The 17,266-nt window shown below is 43.7% G+C and overlaps 1 protein-coding gene across 3 annotated transcripts in view; it reads right to left on the bottom strand.

Annotated features, from left to right (window-relative positions):
- HTR4 (5-hydroxytryptamine receptor 4) overlaps nucleotides 1–17,266 on the bottom strand; it is a 468,365-nt gene that overhangs the window by 46,634 nt on the left and 404,465 nt on the right. Inside the window, exon 6 of one of the 3 annotated variants that reach the window (XM_083182034.1) lies at nucleotides 5,277–5,353. The exons of the other annotated variants lie outside the window; for them this stretch is intronic. Within the exon in view, the coding sequence (XP_083038160.1) occupies nucleotides 5,293–5,353 (61 nt within the window). The 3' untranslated portion in view covers nucleotides 5,277–5,292. The remainder of the gene's footprint in view (nucleotides 1–5,276; nucleotides 5,354–17,266) is intronic. 3 annotated transcript variants of the gene reach the window in all.

Raw genomic sequence — 17,266 nt, 5'->3', positions numbered from 1 at the left:
TACGACTTCCATTACCACATTTATGCTGATGATACCCTAATATATCTCTCCTCCCCTGATCTATACCCATCACTCCTGTCCAAGGTCTCCGAATGCCTCACAGCCATCTCAGCCTGGATGACCCAACGCTTTCTGAAGCTAAACATGGCTAAAACTGAACTTCTGATCTTCCAACCCCCGAACATCCCCTCTTCTCCCACTATCTCCATCAGCATTGGTGAAACCGAGATTACCTCCACCGACCAAACGCCCTGCCTCGGTGTCATCATTGACTCCTCCCTCTCTTTCACCCCCCACATTCGTGCTCTCTCACAGTCTTGCCGCTTTCACCTCCGCAACATCTCACGCATCAGACCATTCATCTCCACTGACGCGACCTAAATTCTCAATAACTCTCATGTCATCTCCCGCCTTGACTACTGCAACATCCTTCTCTCCGGGCTACCTCTCGTCCGCCTCACCCCTCTCCAATCCATTCTTAATGCCGCTGTTAGGCTCATCTTCCTCTCCCGCCACTCTATCTCAATCTCCCCCACTGTCTATCTCTTCACTGGCTCCCCATTCCTTTCCGAATTCTCTTTAAACTCCTCACCACCACCTACAAGGCTCTCTCCTCCTCCACCTACAAGGCTCTCTCCTCCTCCACCGCTCCTTATCTCTCTTCACTGATCTCTATTCACATTCCCTCCTGTCCTCTTCGCTCTGCTGCCGACCGCCGCCTGACCTCTCACCTAATCACCTCCTCCCACTCTCGTGTCCAAGACTTCTCTCGCACTGCCCCCCTGCACTGGAACAACCTCCCGCCACCCATCAGGCTTTCTGATTCCCTTACATCCTTAAAGCGCTCCCGCTGCCTTTGCAAATAAAAGTCAGTGGAAATGGACTACCTCTATGACGGTTGGTTTCCACCCAGTTCGTGTTATCACTGTTGTTTCCAATTGTAAAGCGCAATGGAATATGCTGCGCTTTATAAGAAAAACTGTAAATAAATAAATTACAACTAGAATTGTCAATGCCAGTTACTGTATAGCAGGGCTGGACCAAGTTTGTCTTAACAACATTGTAGGCCCTAGGCAAAACATTGCGCCCCCCCCCCCCCCCACACACACACACACACACACACATTCACAGGAAAACTTGGAAACAAGAAAAAAAATCATAACATGCCTCTCCTGTGGTCCTGTGCCATCTATCCACTTGCTTCCATACAGGGACTGACTGTCAGCTCCCTGATTGGTGAATGGCTTGGGATATCCCCAATCAACATTCTGGTGGCCATTCACTGTCTGGCTGCTGGCTAGGAGGCAGATAGAGAAAGATGGACTCTGAATGTTGGATAGATCCAGCCATCCACCAGTCTGCATGCTGAAACCATTAATTTTCCAGCTGAAGGCTGGGAGGCAGGTAGAGAATGCTGTAATTCAAAATGAGAGAAATCAGGCAGCATTCTACTGCCTCCAAAGAAGCTCAGGAGGCAAATGCCCACAAACCAATCAGCTGCCCATTGAGCCCATACATTAAGACGGAGCTGGGCTGGACTGCCCATCTAATGCAGCCCCAGTCTGTCCCCTGAAAACACTACCAATGTCTGCACAGCAGCACTTTTTACAGTATGGTTTGGTTTGTGTATAGGAAGCATTTATGGACTGATCAAAACATTTCTTTGAAGAACAGTGTTTGTTCTATATTTGTACAGAATAAAGAGAAACAGCAAACAAACAAACAGCAGATCATTACATAAGTACTGTGCGCCTTTGTTACAGTGGAAACTGTTTGTTGTTCTCTGTTTTGTTACTATTATACAGTATGTATTTCTTCACACCCCTGCTGGGGTTTTTACACCGTATAATAGCAATGCAACAATAGTCCTTTTGTAAGAGAGAGACAGAACACGGAGACGGTTCAGCCGAATAGAGCAAGTGCTGCAGGTGAACCTGGGAGGTAACAGGTGGGAGCAGCTTACAGTACAACCAGGCTGCTCTGTGAGACCATTGTAAAGTGATTGCTTCTGTAGGCACCCTGGTTCAGTTGTAGAATTGATTAAGTGACGCATGTATTATATTGCGGAATCTATGTTCTTGCTGTGTGATACTATAAATACAAAATCACCTGGGTATTATTTCATGGGTCATTATTCCTATTCAATAACATCTTGCACAGTTTAAATTCCAGCAGATGTTACGTATAATAGTAGTTCCACTACTCACAGTGGGCTTCCTGCAGGAGTGGTGATTATGATAGGGGATCAGGGAAAGGGAGCAGAGGCAAATTATTTTTCTGAAGGGTCGTCCCACCGAGACAACATAGAAGAAAGAAGAATGTTTGACAAGGAAATCTGCTATAATGAGGTATGAACCCACGCAGGGAGTGTGGGAGTATAAAAAAAGCAGCTACACATTAACACTCTCTATACCAAAATATGTCAGCTAATTATGCACTAAGCCCGTATGTGCTTTATCATCCCAATATAGCAATATTAAAGAACATGGACAGGTAAGGAAATGTGCCCATACTACTGGCGCTTCTGTGACTCAAAAGATATAATACACATACAAATTACAAAGATAAATGTTCTATAGATAAACATTCTAAATATCCCAAGGTACCGGTAGCATACTTGCCTACTTTGGATTTCACCTCTCCGGGAGAAGCCCGGAGAGGCAACACGTCAGGGGGGCGGGGGGAAAGGCTGACATCACTTGGCTCTGCCCCCCCATGCCGGAAAACACTGTGATTCGCACGCATTGGAGAGGGGGCCGGGCTTAAATGACGGGAAATGCAGCGATTGCATCATTTAAACCCCGCACCCTCCCCGCGGACCCGGGCCGCGATTTTACAGTAATTAAACCAGCAAGCAAGGGGGGAGCGGGAGCAAACACCAAAAAGCAGGAGACTTGCCCACCTTTCCGGGGGGGGCGGGAGAAGGACCCGATTTTCGGGAGGCTCCCAGCCATTCCGGGAGGGTAGGCAAGCCTGACCTGTAGATGTTATTAATGCTTCAATGTTATAAATAAACAAAACCATAAACCATGATTTAAAATGGAATTGGAGCTTTCATTCTTTTAGGTGGTTTCTGTGTTTGTATTGTCATCAACTATTTAAATGTAATAAAAAAACCTTGTAAATAAAAAGTGGTGCCATGCATTGCTGCTGGGGGGTGGGGGTGGGGGGGGGTAAAGTTTATCACAAAGAGAAAGGGGGAGTTGAATGCATCATATATACAGTAGCACGCTATTTACCTCTCAGCCAGCACTGGGGCTCACCAGAATCACCGGTGGAGAGGCGCTCTATCTGGATGGGACATGCTTCCTAGTTTTCGGGCGGTGGGGGACGTGAACCCTGCCCGTCTCCACTTCAGGGAGATGAGCAGGGTTAGGGGGGGGGGGGGTTGGGAGGCAGTGGGGACCGTGGACAGCGATGGGGAACCAGCGAGGCCCGACGGGGAGCTTCGTCGGAATGGGACACGTGAGCTGGGGGCTGGTGGTTGGCGATCCGACTGTCAGACCCCCGCTGAATGACAGCGGCTCCATCTGTTCCACAATACTAATGATCGATTTTGATGTCACAAACGTTGTTTGTACAAACAGAATTGCCCATTTCAGTTAACGATTTTCGATACAGGAACAAAATATATATTTACATTTGCAGGAAGATTACCTAAATGAGAAAGATAAGTAGAGGATGCACAGTAAGGGACTAGTCCTGCAATGCTGGTGTTTGTAGAGCATTTTGTATTCCTAGCCAGAACTGGGTTTATTATGGCACCCCAGAGGTTCTGGAGATTGGATATCATCCTTTTCTTTAATGGAAGGCACGTTGCACTTTTGTAGAATACCAAATTTGTAGTTAGGGGCCCATTTATTAATTATCGGGTTTTTGACCTGATAATTATTTCTAATCACCGCTATTTGTGGTAATAAAAAATAATCTACCACCCAGATGTATCATTGATGACATCCAGGGACAGGGGCTCTGATAGGAGAATGACCTTGCTGTGAGTTAAAGTCTGTAGTCTACAATGGCTACCCCCATCTTTAGATGGCATTAGATACCTGGGCTTTGTAATTCAGGGCTTGACAAATTTCTATTGGGACTGCATTTGTGGTCAAAAACTGGTTCATGGGAAACTTAATATTTTTTAATATCCCCTGAAAAAAGGGAGATATTCTGCAAATGTGAATTGATAATCTGAAGATCAACGGTGTGACCATAGGACATCCTACTAACCCCTAGGTTTGTCTGTCCAAATCACGCTGCCTGGACCAGTGAAGGTGTTTCTAGAGATACAGCCAATGGCATCGGCATGCCCAGAAAATGGGCCCAACATGACCCTGTTTTCTGGGATACTCCCTGTTGCCACCCAGTATGCATGTAATTCATACTGTATCATTTGGGGCACTGCTAGAAACATTGTTGCCATTGATCTTTGCAAGCACAGTTGGGACCACCTATAGTCCTGCCCCTTCTCTCCACATGCTTACATACAGTAAATTGTAAACCAAAAGCTACTCCTGCAATTGAGGGTTCCTTTTGATAATGACTATTAAAAACATTTCATAATTTATTGTAGTAAAATGAAACATGATTAATGATAAACAATGCCCGTAGCACATTGGGAAGCGGTCTAGTATGGGAGAAGTGTTTGTCGTGTCTGTTGGTGAATTGGCTCCTCAGTGAAGCTTTGAGCTTTGCAATTGATGAAGCTTGTGCCAGGCTCCTTTTATGAATGGGATTCACCAGGCGCGAATGATCACCATATATTACCAGATATACAGGTCATGCATTTGGGATGAAGCTTTGAAAGATTTGCAGAACTAATACCTGGAGATAGTCGAGCATACTTTATATTGCACTAATCCTCTAGGACTAAAGACATTAGAACCACAGAATTTTCATCCTACCAATTTATTACTAACAGAAATGTACAGCTTATTACATCTTTCTGGCTGTTATTTACTGAATTTCTCATTTTCGCAAATAAATTTGACCAGTCAATCACTAATATATTGCTCCTATGAACAAAGCAGCGAAAGCAATAGTGTAAATCTATTCCAGACGTTCCATGCAGCTAATTACTAAGCTGCAGGGAAGATATGTGGATTTCTTCGTGTTATTTACAGGAACAACATAATTCAAACCATAAACTAAACAGTAATCAAAGACTCCAACACATAGAGATAGTGAAGTAATAGAAGCAGAGACAAGACATACTGTACATTGAATGCAAAGATTAACAACACAGATCAGATACAAGAAGAGGGCGATAGGAGACTTACAGCGCATTTTCAGAACTCACACAGGAACTGGTCTATTGCAGAACAGCAGGAGAAACTTGGAGACAGAGGAACAGCCACTTTATATGGAGAGCAGAAGAGAGAGGAGCAGGGAAGATGACAAATGAAGACAAAAGGGTTGGGAAAGAAGAAGAAAGACCGACATTAATAGGGACTCTATCAATAAAGGGGAAATTACAAACACAATTTTACTATTGTTATTGGAAGACGTGTTTTTGATTGTGTACCAGCCATATCTATGGATGCCACCTTATAATGCTGCTCTTGCCAATTCCCAGTGGTGTCCCAGTGGTGATACAGAGGCCACATACAGTAGTGTAGCATGCTAGCATCATTAAATTGCATTTACTAGCTTAGGATCCAACACACTTTCAATTATTGGTACAATGCGCAGATCTGTTTATATAAATCTTCCCTGGCTGGAACTGCAATGAATAAGTTACATACTTGAAAAATACACACATCCATTGCATGCTTGTGATATGAATATCCTTACAAAGAAATAAGGATCAAAAAGGGTTGAGATTACCTGAAGGATAAAAAAGGGGCAGACTAGATGGGCCAAATGGTTCTTATCTGCCGTCAAATTCTATGTTTCTATTGAAATTGTTCTCGGACTCTGGCTGTATCTAGGGTTGTGCAAGGGATGGTGGTGTACAGAGTAGAGAAGTCTGTGGCGGCCTATTTGTGGCCCTATGGCCCTTGCTTCTGACTGACAGGGTTCCTAGGCTGGAATCCTGCAGCAAGCATTGCTATTGCAGCACCACCTGTAGTGCCGTTTTATATGCTGCAGCCTGTACAGGAAGCACCGGGCAGTGCTGCACTACTTGGTTTTGATAACTCCAGCCTATCTACACAAGGTCATGATGTTATACAATCACCGGGTGGGGCTGGAACAGTGTGCACTGCAGCCCTGTAATGCCTCTACTCTGACTAAATCACCCATTGGTGAAGTATTGGAAGGTAATAATGGAAGCAATTTAATTTTCTTTCCACGCTGTTCATAAAATAAACCTTAATTGCTTCAATCAGAAACAATCAGCATTAAATTTACAGTAATCAACTTTACTAAAATGCTTGTAAAGGTTGAGGCCACTCTTCTGCATTAGAATGTATCAATAGATCATGGTAGGATGGGCGGTGCAACAGTGGCACAATGGGCAGAGCAGAAGAAGCCACCTTCAGCTAGGGATGACCATCATTGCCATCAATGACAATAGTGCAACTGGCCATCGATATGGTCATACTATAAAATGGATGCCTATCAATATTTTTAACTATCGATAGTCATCCATTTTCTTTGACTGATTATTATTATGCAAAATTGTTTTACATCGGTCATAAACCATTGATGATTTTGAATCGTCAATGGTTGATGGCCATACCTACCGGCAGGCCCCCCATGGAAGTAGGAGCCGCCACTCTCCCTTGCTTTTTTAATTTGGATAAATCTGAAAACTGCTACTATTGATTTGGAAGTTGAATCTCTGCTATGCTGTACACTTTGACTTTGCATCACTTAATTTTGTATTCAAATAATATCGTTAATATTTATTAAACAGTCTTTTATTAAGGCACATTGGGCAGGATGTACCAAGCAACTGCGGTACATCCTGCCAAACATCACAATTCCACTAATCGCATATTTACTAACATACTGTATGTGATTAGTATCGCAAAGGGGAGCTCTTGCAATAGGAGCTGCCCTTTTGCGAAGCAGCCAGCGGGGGGGTGATCAGGTCTCTGCTTCACTCCCCCTCCTCCTCTGCCCGGCAGCCTCCTGCCCAGACACGGGGGGGGGGGGGGTGCGGATCGGTGCAGCGTGGCTGGGGTTGGTGTGGGGCAGTGGGGGATGCAAAAAGAAGTCCGTAGGTTTCTATGAGGTTACGCCAACTAGAACTGGTGTAACACCCCCCCCCCCCCATGGCTAAGCCCTGGCAGTGGCGCTTTAATGCATTTGAAAATGGGTCTGCACTGCATAGCGATGTGCGACTGAGCGATCTGTCAGGGCCAGTGTTAGGTGAGAACAATGGCCCTGGCCCTGACTGTTATTGATTTATCCAGCATGACGCATTATTGCTATGCCCAGTCTTGTATCTATAACCCCTCTGTCGCGGGGAGGCGCCGAGGGACTGTGGGCGCCGGTCTGCAGGGCTATGGTCACTAGTATGCGTCTGTGTTGCTGGGAGCGGGACATATTGGCAGCGCCGCTCCCACCCATCCACCCAAGTAAAGTTAAACACCCCGCTTACCCCTCCGCATGCCAACACCCCCGTATTCAGGGTCCCGCAACGCATATCATCTCCTGGCTCCGTCTCCTCCTGCCGTTCTAATGAAAAATAACTATCACAAAATGGCTGCCCCCATACAGCAGACAGTTTTTATGGGATGATATAGGAGGTGTGAGCCTCCTCTAGTATCCTCTGCTATTAGGGGGCAGCCATTTTTTTATGGTAATTTTTGATTAGAATTGCAGGAGGAGATGGAGCCAGGAGAAGATCTGCGCTGCGGGACCCTGAATGCCGCGGCATGCAGAGGGGTAAGGGGGGTGTTTAACTTCACTTGGGAAGGTGGCTGAGAGGGCTAGGGGGAGGGGGCAGCGCTGCTGATATCGACATGGGGTTGCAAATATTCTAGTTACGCCACTGGCTGTGCCCCTACACACATTGTGATTAAGGGGCATTTTCTAAGCAATCTCACTAGATGTCCCGGAATTGCTACGTGTGTAGGCCCCATTAGCCAGGCTTGCAGGTTGATAAGAGTTCTGTTGTGTCTACAGCGTTTGTATGGACCCGGAGAAGCACAGAAGATGGCGGGTGAGTATAATTTCTTTCCACAGGAACCCATATTGGATTCTACATGGAGAGGAGGATGGGCCCTTGAGGGAATCCCTGGGTGAGTATAGTTGGATGATTGTAGTGTGAAATAAAGTTTTACTTTGCATATGTGTCCGTGTTTTATTTAACTATTTGTACTGTTGTGGAACTACACATACCAGAGGCCCCTTTAATGCCCCGCATGCTGGGACTTGTGGTTCTCTAAGTCCCTGCATGCGGTGCAGGATTGCTGGGAATCATAGTTACACAATACATAATAGCTTTTATCTATTTATTACAATGCCATCAGCTTGGTGTCCACTGCCCTGGGCACAAGGGTTTATCCTGGAGGGGGGAGACCCCTTTGTTGGGGGGAGTCTCCACTCCCCCAGGTTCCCTGCCTGGGCTTATTGGTCAAGGAGATAATGGTTTGGCTGGGGGAACTTTTGTAAAAAGTTTCTGCCAGCTGTGACATTACCCTGCTGGCTGGTTGGGCCTGGTGCTGGTTCTAAAAATACAGGGGACCCAAAGTAATTTTGTCCCCTATATTTTGTAAACCAGGACAGGCCCTAAAGCCTGGTGCTTCTTTTAAAAATTACGGGGAACCTCTACTTCAATTGTTCCCTGAATTTACAAAAACCAGGGTCGACGCTTTGAGCCCCGGACTGGTTATGGCCGTGGGAGAAAGGGTGGGACTGCACGCCATTTTTTTATTATTTTTTTATTTTTACACTTAATCTGACTGATCCATGCAGGCTAAAGAAAATACGTCTGGAAAATTTGTTGTATTTTCCAGGAGTATTTTTGGGACAATTAGCAACAGTATATAATACATACAGACGCATAGTAAATTAGGAATCACTATTCAACTGAATGGGGATTCCTACTCATTCTTTCGATGCGGTATGTATTTGTATACGGAAAAACAAATATGCCATAAATCGGAATACGAATTGGTGTATTTTCGGCATAGTAAATGCTGAATATACGTGTAGGCAGTCATATTTGCAAGCCGCTGCCTACGAATACACAAAAACTAGGTGTATTCTGCTTAGTAAATTATACCTATATATATATATATATATATATATATATATATATATATATATATACATATATACACATTTATTTTTGTACGGACACATTACCTGCTGCTTCAGAGGGTTCAGGGACATTTTCCTGGGGGTAGGATGGAGAGTTTGTAGGGTAAAAAAAGTCACAGCTCAAAGTGAAAGTAGAATGCAGAAGCCATCATTTTAGCGGGCTTTTAGTTTTAACTAGTACGTATATTTTCAACATATTAGTTTCATATACTGTAGGTTCCTCTCCAGCGCTTTGGGTATTTGTTGTTGATTTTGCTCAATAGTTATGACTTCAGAGCAGTATATGGATGCTAACACAAAATGACACCGCTGTGACAATAGCAATCGTATCAGAATGGGAACCTTTTCCAGGAAACAACAATACCCTTATCAATACATTTTTTAAATGCAATTTTCTTTTGATAAAAGAAAAATCTAGGAAAGGAGCATTCTCAAACTGTATTCAATAATCCCTATTGTGTCCAAATTGGTCAGATACAAGGATTTTTCTGAAAATGTATGTTTTGTACTGTAAAAGAGTGGCTACACTAAAGACCGTGAAAGAATAGCGTTCGCTTGTTTAAAGTCCAGAGCATGTATAAAAAAAGGTCACAGGACATTAATAGATTTGCAATACCAACAATAGGCCTGATACAACAGATAAACTACAGGGCCTACATGACGCACATTAAATCTATTACTTGAGAACAATAATGAAATCTATGCTACCTGCTGCTCCAAGTTAATTATCTATTTCTGTCTTTTCTGTCAACTTGTCTGAGTGACAAAAGCGAGATAATTAACTTCTTCATCACCACATAGGACTACATAAGATTAAACCAAATTAATTCCCTCACTAAATCTCTGTCAATTCTTTTTCATCCTCACTTCCAAACCAAACTGGCAGTTCTGGCATAGAATGTAAGATTCCACTGCCCAAATTCTGCTGAAAACAAACAGTAGAAAAATATGCTTAGAAGAAACGATTAGTCAGAGTTCCAAATGCAAACGAACCTCCTCCCTCTCATTTTGTACACTACATAAGCAAACATTCCGTCTCAGCCAAAGCATTTCATGGCTTTGTCCCATACACAGGACTAATTTGGTTTCAGGATTTTGTTATTGTTGTAACTTGGACACTGCTCCATGCAATTACCAATGCCGGATTAATATTAAACAAAATCACTGCGCAATTAGAACAATTAACTATTAGGTAAACAAGATTGAACTAGTAGTCAGTGGATTCAGCTAAGTCGTTGCATAGATTCCTTGAGCTGGTGAACGCTGGTATAGAGGCGCTGCATCTGACGGGGAATGCGAGAGGCAGGGAGTGGAATTCCTGCCTATCTCTGCTTCAGGTAGATGAGCAGGGTTAGGGGGGTGCAGGCAGCTACGGGGGAGCAGCAGGGAGTTGGAGGCAGGCTCCATCAGAACAGTGCACGCGAGCTCCCTTCTGGTGCATAGCGAGCAGCAGCAATTGGCGATAAAATCCCCAGGAGCAGCTCTAATGAGAGCTGCTCCGTCTGTATGATACTGTAAGTATCCAAGAGCCTGGCCGGGCCCAGGTACTTTTCAGGGGGCGTGGCCTTATTGCAGGAGTCATCGTCAGTCACCCTTAGAATAAAATACAGAAAACATAGTACTTTAAGCACCTCCCTGGCCACACTGCAGACTACCACACAGTATAATGTTCTGGGTTGAACAGAGCTGCTGCTGTTGCCAGGTACCAGGGGCCCCTCCATCAGACCTAGGCCTGGGTAATTTGTGAGCACTCACCCCCTCTCTCACCATGTGTCCCCAGCCCGACATCACTGGACTCCCGTGTATATGCACTTGCCCATGCTGGGTGGGCGAGGCATGTGACATGCTACATTCTGCAGTATGTCTTCACTACTGACATCTCCTGTCAGCCCTGCTGCAGCCCATCGGCCCTTATTACCAATGGTGGAACTTGTGGGGGTGACCCCAGGTTCAAAAATATAATTTGGGTCCCCCTTCTTCGCTCCTAACCAAGTTCAGGCAGTGGCTGACAGGCAGAGACAAGGAGAGGCAGAATGTAACAGGGAAAAACAGTGAGTGACAGGAAGTGGGTGACAGAGGCAGCAGGGGGGCCCTTAGTCCTTAGGGACCCCAATGCACTGCACCTGCTACACCAATGGTAGTTCCGCCTCTGCTTCTTACGACCTGCATGATAGCGGAATCAGGTAACAATATGTTTAGTGTGTACCCAACTTAAAAATGGGGAAAAGTATGCATAAAAGATTGTCACAGGGTTGTGGCGTACCAAATTATATATATATGGACAGCAGAATGATGATTTCGGCACAATTGTATTTGAGCGTTGTATCACTTTAAGCCTGATCAATTATGATGTTTGTATTCTCCTGTCCACATATACTGTACTTTGTTGACATATTGATTTTAGGCAAACAAACTACTTCCCAGGGGCGTAGCAAGTGTGGAGTCAGTAGCACTTGTGCTCCAAGTGCCTGCAGCGGCCAGGCCACATGGAATCAGCTGTCTGACAAACTACAGCTTTGAGAGTTGAAACAGAGCCAAGAGGAGACAATAGTGAGCAAAAAGAGAGGAGGGATGGAACCACGGACAATAGAAAGAGGGTGAAAGAGAGGTCATTTTCTCCCCTCATTACAGTGGCGTAAGTTTGTTCCAGTTGCCCGGAGGCAAGATATATATTGGTGCCCCCCCACACACATACAACCCTATATAACCTTATATAAACTATATATTTTTGTTCAGATAGATAGATATTGATAGATAACACATATATATTTCAGAACTCAGCCACAGAAGCAATATCGTTGGCTTTTAAATAACTGATTTAAACTTCCAGGGGGAGGAGAGGTGCCCCCTTGGGAGCAGGAGCCCGGCGGCAGATGACTCCATTGCCTCCTAGAGTTCTGCCTCTGCCTCATTACCACCAGATCCTCCTCGTTGCCTTCTCTGAGCTGCTTCCCATGTTGGCTATAATGTCAGTGGGCCTGGGTCACACATATTGGGTGTCAGTCACACTGGAGGAGAGCACATGTTCATTGTGTACCTGCTGCTGAGGGGAGGCCTGAGCCTGGTGCTGCTGCTGAGAGTGTGCGTTGCTATACCTGTGACTGGTCTTACTCTACATGTTGATAAAGGTCACTGCTGTATTGCATAATGTGAATTGTGGGCACTACTGTGAGGCATGGCATGACTAAAGGGCATTACTGTGTGGCATAATGTATATGTGGGTACTACCATGGAGCATAAAGGGAGTAAGGGACACTACTTTGTGTTATAATGTGAACAACATGAAAAGAGGGTGGGACATCAACTCCTGACAGCTAGTTTTTTTGCGGAAACTGTTTGAAATTATCTACAAAGTTCGGAAAGGGCACCTGGTAGTCATTTGGGATTTTAATATGGCCCCGGATAGTAAATTAGACAAATCATCAGTATTCGAAGCAAGTCTGTTAATTGCCTCTGAAAATCCCTTACAACCCCTACTGGCAGAATTGGATCTTTATGACGTTTGGCGCATTCACTCCCCGACTGTTAAAGACTATACTTTATTTTCCCATGTCCACAACTCCAACTCTCATATAGACCTGATTTTACTAGACGTTACAAGCTACTCGGAAGTCTGCTATCTGTCCAGTAGTTTGGTCTGACCATGCAGCAGTTACATGGCTTTGGTATTGTCACAACTCCAAAGCACCTCCACGCCCATGGAGATTCCTAGAGTATTTATTATCCTCCTCAGAGGCTGTAGCTGTGATCTCTGATGCGTTATCCTCATACTTGGTAACAAACTCCCCTACGGACACCCCTGTCCCGAACCACTGGTGCGCATTAAAGGCTGTCCTACGTGGCATCATCATTCAAACAGGAGCTAGATAGCGTAAACAGCACCTTAAAAAGCAGTCAGACCTACAGGAGACGCTGACACAATCCTTGAATAGAGCCTGGCCTCTGAGACTTCTTAAACGTGAACAAGTGTCTATTTGCAACCAACTCCATAAACTATTTTTTTTTTATTAGTTTCAAACATGAGACATGAGGCACACGGAGGTACAACATATGCAATATAGACAAAAAGTCTATAGAATAAAATATCCTTACAAAGAAATAAGGATTAAAAAGGGTTGAGATTACCTGAAGGGTAAAAACAGGAGCAGACTAGATGGGCCAAATGGTTCTTATCTGCCATCAAATTCTATGTTTCTATGTAAGTATATAGACGTGGGATGGGAATACATAAATATCATGGCGGGTCGTTGCTGTTGTACATAAACATACATTGCCTCCCATCATAGGATGCCAGTACCATCCACATAATTTATAACCATAACGTTAAACCATTTAACTCTAGAAACAGAAGAAGACGAGAGGGGGAGGGGGGGAATGAGAGGGGAAGAAGGGATGGGAGTATCAGAAATACTTTAGCTACTCGCACTCTAAAATACTATTTTTGTATAATTTAAAGGGTATAAACAATCCTGGGACAGCCTGATCAAAATAATAATCTAGTTACCCGAGAGCTACAGTACCTGGTTGATCCTGCCAGGAGCATATCCTTGTCTCAAAGATTAAGCCATGCACCTGTAAGTACACACGGCGGTACAGTGAAACTGTGAATGGCTCATTAAATCAGTTATGGTTCCTCATGCATCCCGTGGGAGAAAAATATTACTGAAGGCAATGTGTAGAAGACCTTAGCATAGACCAGGATTATAATTCAGAGAACTGAAATATTCTGGATTGAGTTTCAGGGTCCAGCGTAGAAATGTAAGAATCCCATAAACTATTTTTAAATCAAATGAAATACTCATACTCTAAATTACAACACAGGTTTTATACCTTAGGTAATAAATCTGGCAAGTTCCTCGCTCGCAGACTCCGACTTAGGCAGACGAGAGACAGGATTAAAGCCATAATATCAGCAGAGGGGAAATTACTACATAATCCGGCGGATTTCGCTGAGACTTTTGCGCAGTATTACCCTTGGCAGCTCTTCTGCGATAATCTCCTCTATTTCCGTGGGATACAGGTAAATTGCACCCAACACAAATTAAGCTTATTTGCGGACGATGTTCTTGTTTTCGTTACGGATCCAGAATTCACTCTTCCAGCTCTTCAGGATATGCTTCAAAATTACAGTGAGGCTTCCTATTATAAGCTCAACACATCCAAAACGCCCTGCCATTTAACTTAAACCCCACTAAGCTGAGAATGCTTAAATCCCTCTATAAATTCAAATGGAAAATTGATAACATACTATATGCCCAAGAAACGCTTGATAACAGTACAGATTAACCTCTCCCCTTTATTATCGCAAATAGAAGCCACACTAAAAAGATGGAGCAGTTTGGAAATATCATGGTTGGGTAGACTGGCAGCATATAAAATGTCCATCCTTCCGAAACTGATGTATCTATTTTGCACTATCCTCTATCTGGTTCCACAGAAGTTTCTGGCTCAAATACAAGCGACCTTAGTGCGATATATGCGATATATCTGGAGAGGCAAGCCCCCCCGAATACCTTATAAGCACCTAACCCAACCTAAAAAATTGGGAGGCCTAGAGGCCCCAAACATAAAGGCATACCATCTCTCATGCTTACTGGCTCAAATACGCGACTGGTCATTACCTTCGGGAGTGAAACGATGGGTGGATTTGGAGAAGGATCTTCATCCCCTATCTTCCCTCACAGACCTGCTGTGGATTCCCACACAATGCAGACCCCCCATAGAAATTGCTGCACACAGTGGCAGATTAATTTAAGGCATGTCATCTATGGTAGTCTCCCCTAAAATTGTCACACTGCCTTGCCCGGACACTGTCCTTAGTAGCTCTCGCTGAAATGATCCCTGATTTGAATGTCTCCAGTTGGGTCTCTTGCGGTATTACTGCAGTTGCAGACAAAGCCGATGGTTCTAGAATCACCCCCTTCGCTGCACTACAGACACAATTTAACTACCCCAGGGTGAAGTATTCACGTATTTACATATATATAATTGGCTGACTAGTTCTATTAGATCATCAGGACCACTATCCCTCCCCCCACCTCATATACTTTCCAAATTATCTACCTGCAATAGCAATGGATCCATTAGTTTTTGGTACACGCTGTTTCGTGATTCCGGTGAAATCTCCAGCCCAATTGCAGTGGGAAACAGACCTGAACAGTACTCGCACCCAGAAGCAATGGGAAGTGATTTATTCCTCCTCCCACATGATGTCCAAATGCAATAACCACATGGAAATGCACTTCAAACTCATGCATAGGTTATATTTTACCCCAACCAAATTACACAGAATCTGGCCAGGGCAATCTAAATTTTGCTGGCAAAATTGCTCAGGGGTTGGAGACATCTTCCATATATTTTGGTTGTGCCTCAAAATTTGCCCCCTATGGAATGCTATATTCACCTTTGCCTCCAAAGTGTTTCAAACTAACCTTAAAGAATCCCCCTCCATTGCTTTTTTTCATATGTTTCCTGCAAACCTCTTGCAAGCAGACTGTTATATATTAGGCCACTTATGCATAGCCACTAGAGCCGCAATAGCTCAGCACTGGAAAGACCCCACACCTCCACTGCTGCCCAAAATTATGCGTAAAACTCATCGGGCTTGTGAAATGGAGACCTTGGGCTTACCCTATTCATTGCAGGCAAACTCCCCCTCAGTTAAATGGTCCAGTTGGCAAGCGTGTTTTACCTCTCAAGAAGGAGCTGATATTCTGTTAGATACTGAATGCTGACCACTTGACAGGAAATTCTTAACCAACTGTTAGTATATATGGTGATTACAGAGCACTATATACGTTTTTGAATGTTACTTAATTTTCTAAGAAACCTACAGCATGTATATATGCCCCGTTGGTATAAGTACGTATCGGGTGACTCCTTGTTTGCCCCTCCCACCTCCCCTTTCTCTTTTTTCTGTACCCTCTTCTCTTTCTGTCGAAACGGAACACAAATTCAAATAAAGGTGGGACATGAAAAATGGGCACTACTGTATGGCAGGGTGTGGTGTAATGGGAATATTTGGCACTACTGCGTGGTGTAATGTAATGTGAATAAGGGACACTACTGATTGGTGAAATGAAGAAGGGCACTACTGTGATATGTAAATCTATACTCTGGATAATTAGATGATTAGTTTATGTTAATCCTTTCTGAAATTATTTTACTGATTTATTCTTGCTTCTGTCACTAATTTTAAGAATTAAAAATACAGGAGCATTCAATTTATAATGCTATTATCAAAAAAATATATATATCACTTTGTACCCTGAATAAAGTTTGGACCAATGGCACAAAAAGTAATTCTATAATCAATCCTGCCATCTTCCTGAGCACTGAAAGTGATTTTGCGGTAGTGAGAGGCCCCCAATGGAGGAAATACCCCCAACTATTACATGGAGAAGAAATTGCATTGGGAGAAGGCTGTCTTAAATTGGACATCCTTCAATTTAGGACAACTCATGCTACTAACAGAATTATTTACTTGTATAATATTTCAGTATAAGGACAATTATACTTAATTAAATCTGCACAAAATTTATACAAATCTGCAAAGCAAATTAAAAATTAAATTACATATATAAACATTCACAACTGCCTACTAATGTGGGAAAATATTGTAATTCAATAAGTCCACCCCCCCTTGACATTAAGTGACGGCTTCCTACCTGTCTATATCATTATTCCTGGGAAGGCACCCGGCAAAGTTGCAATTGGTTGGATATACCCTGAGTGCCAAGTACCTGCTCTAGGGCAGATTATCTAAGCTTCAAAAGTGATAAAATGGAGAGTGATAAACAGCCAGCCAATCAGCTCCTGTCTGACATTTTTCAAACACAGTCTGACATGGCATTTTATCACTTTTGAAGCTTAGAGAATCTGGCCCATTCCCTCAAGTAAATATGGATTGACAATTAGCCCCTTAAAGGATACACATTAAATGAGCTACAGTATATTACAGTACATGTTAGTTCTGTGGAGCCTTTGGCTTAGATCCGCCTGTACACTTGTAAGGAGCAATGTCCATTCCTTAAACTTTTTTTATATGCTTGCA

This window comes from Crinia signifera, chromosome 4 (assembly GCF_055691185.1).
Source record: "Crinia signifera chromosome 4, ASM5569118v1, whole genome shotgun sequence".
Classification (NCBI taxonomy): domain Eukaryota; kingdom Metazoa; phylum Chordata; class Amphibia; order Anura; family Myobatrachidae; genus Crinia; species Crinia signifera.
The sequence above is the reverse complement of the archived record's forward strand: the minus strand, read 5'-3'. Positions and strand labels throughout refer to the sequence as shown.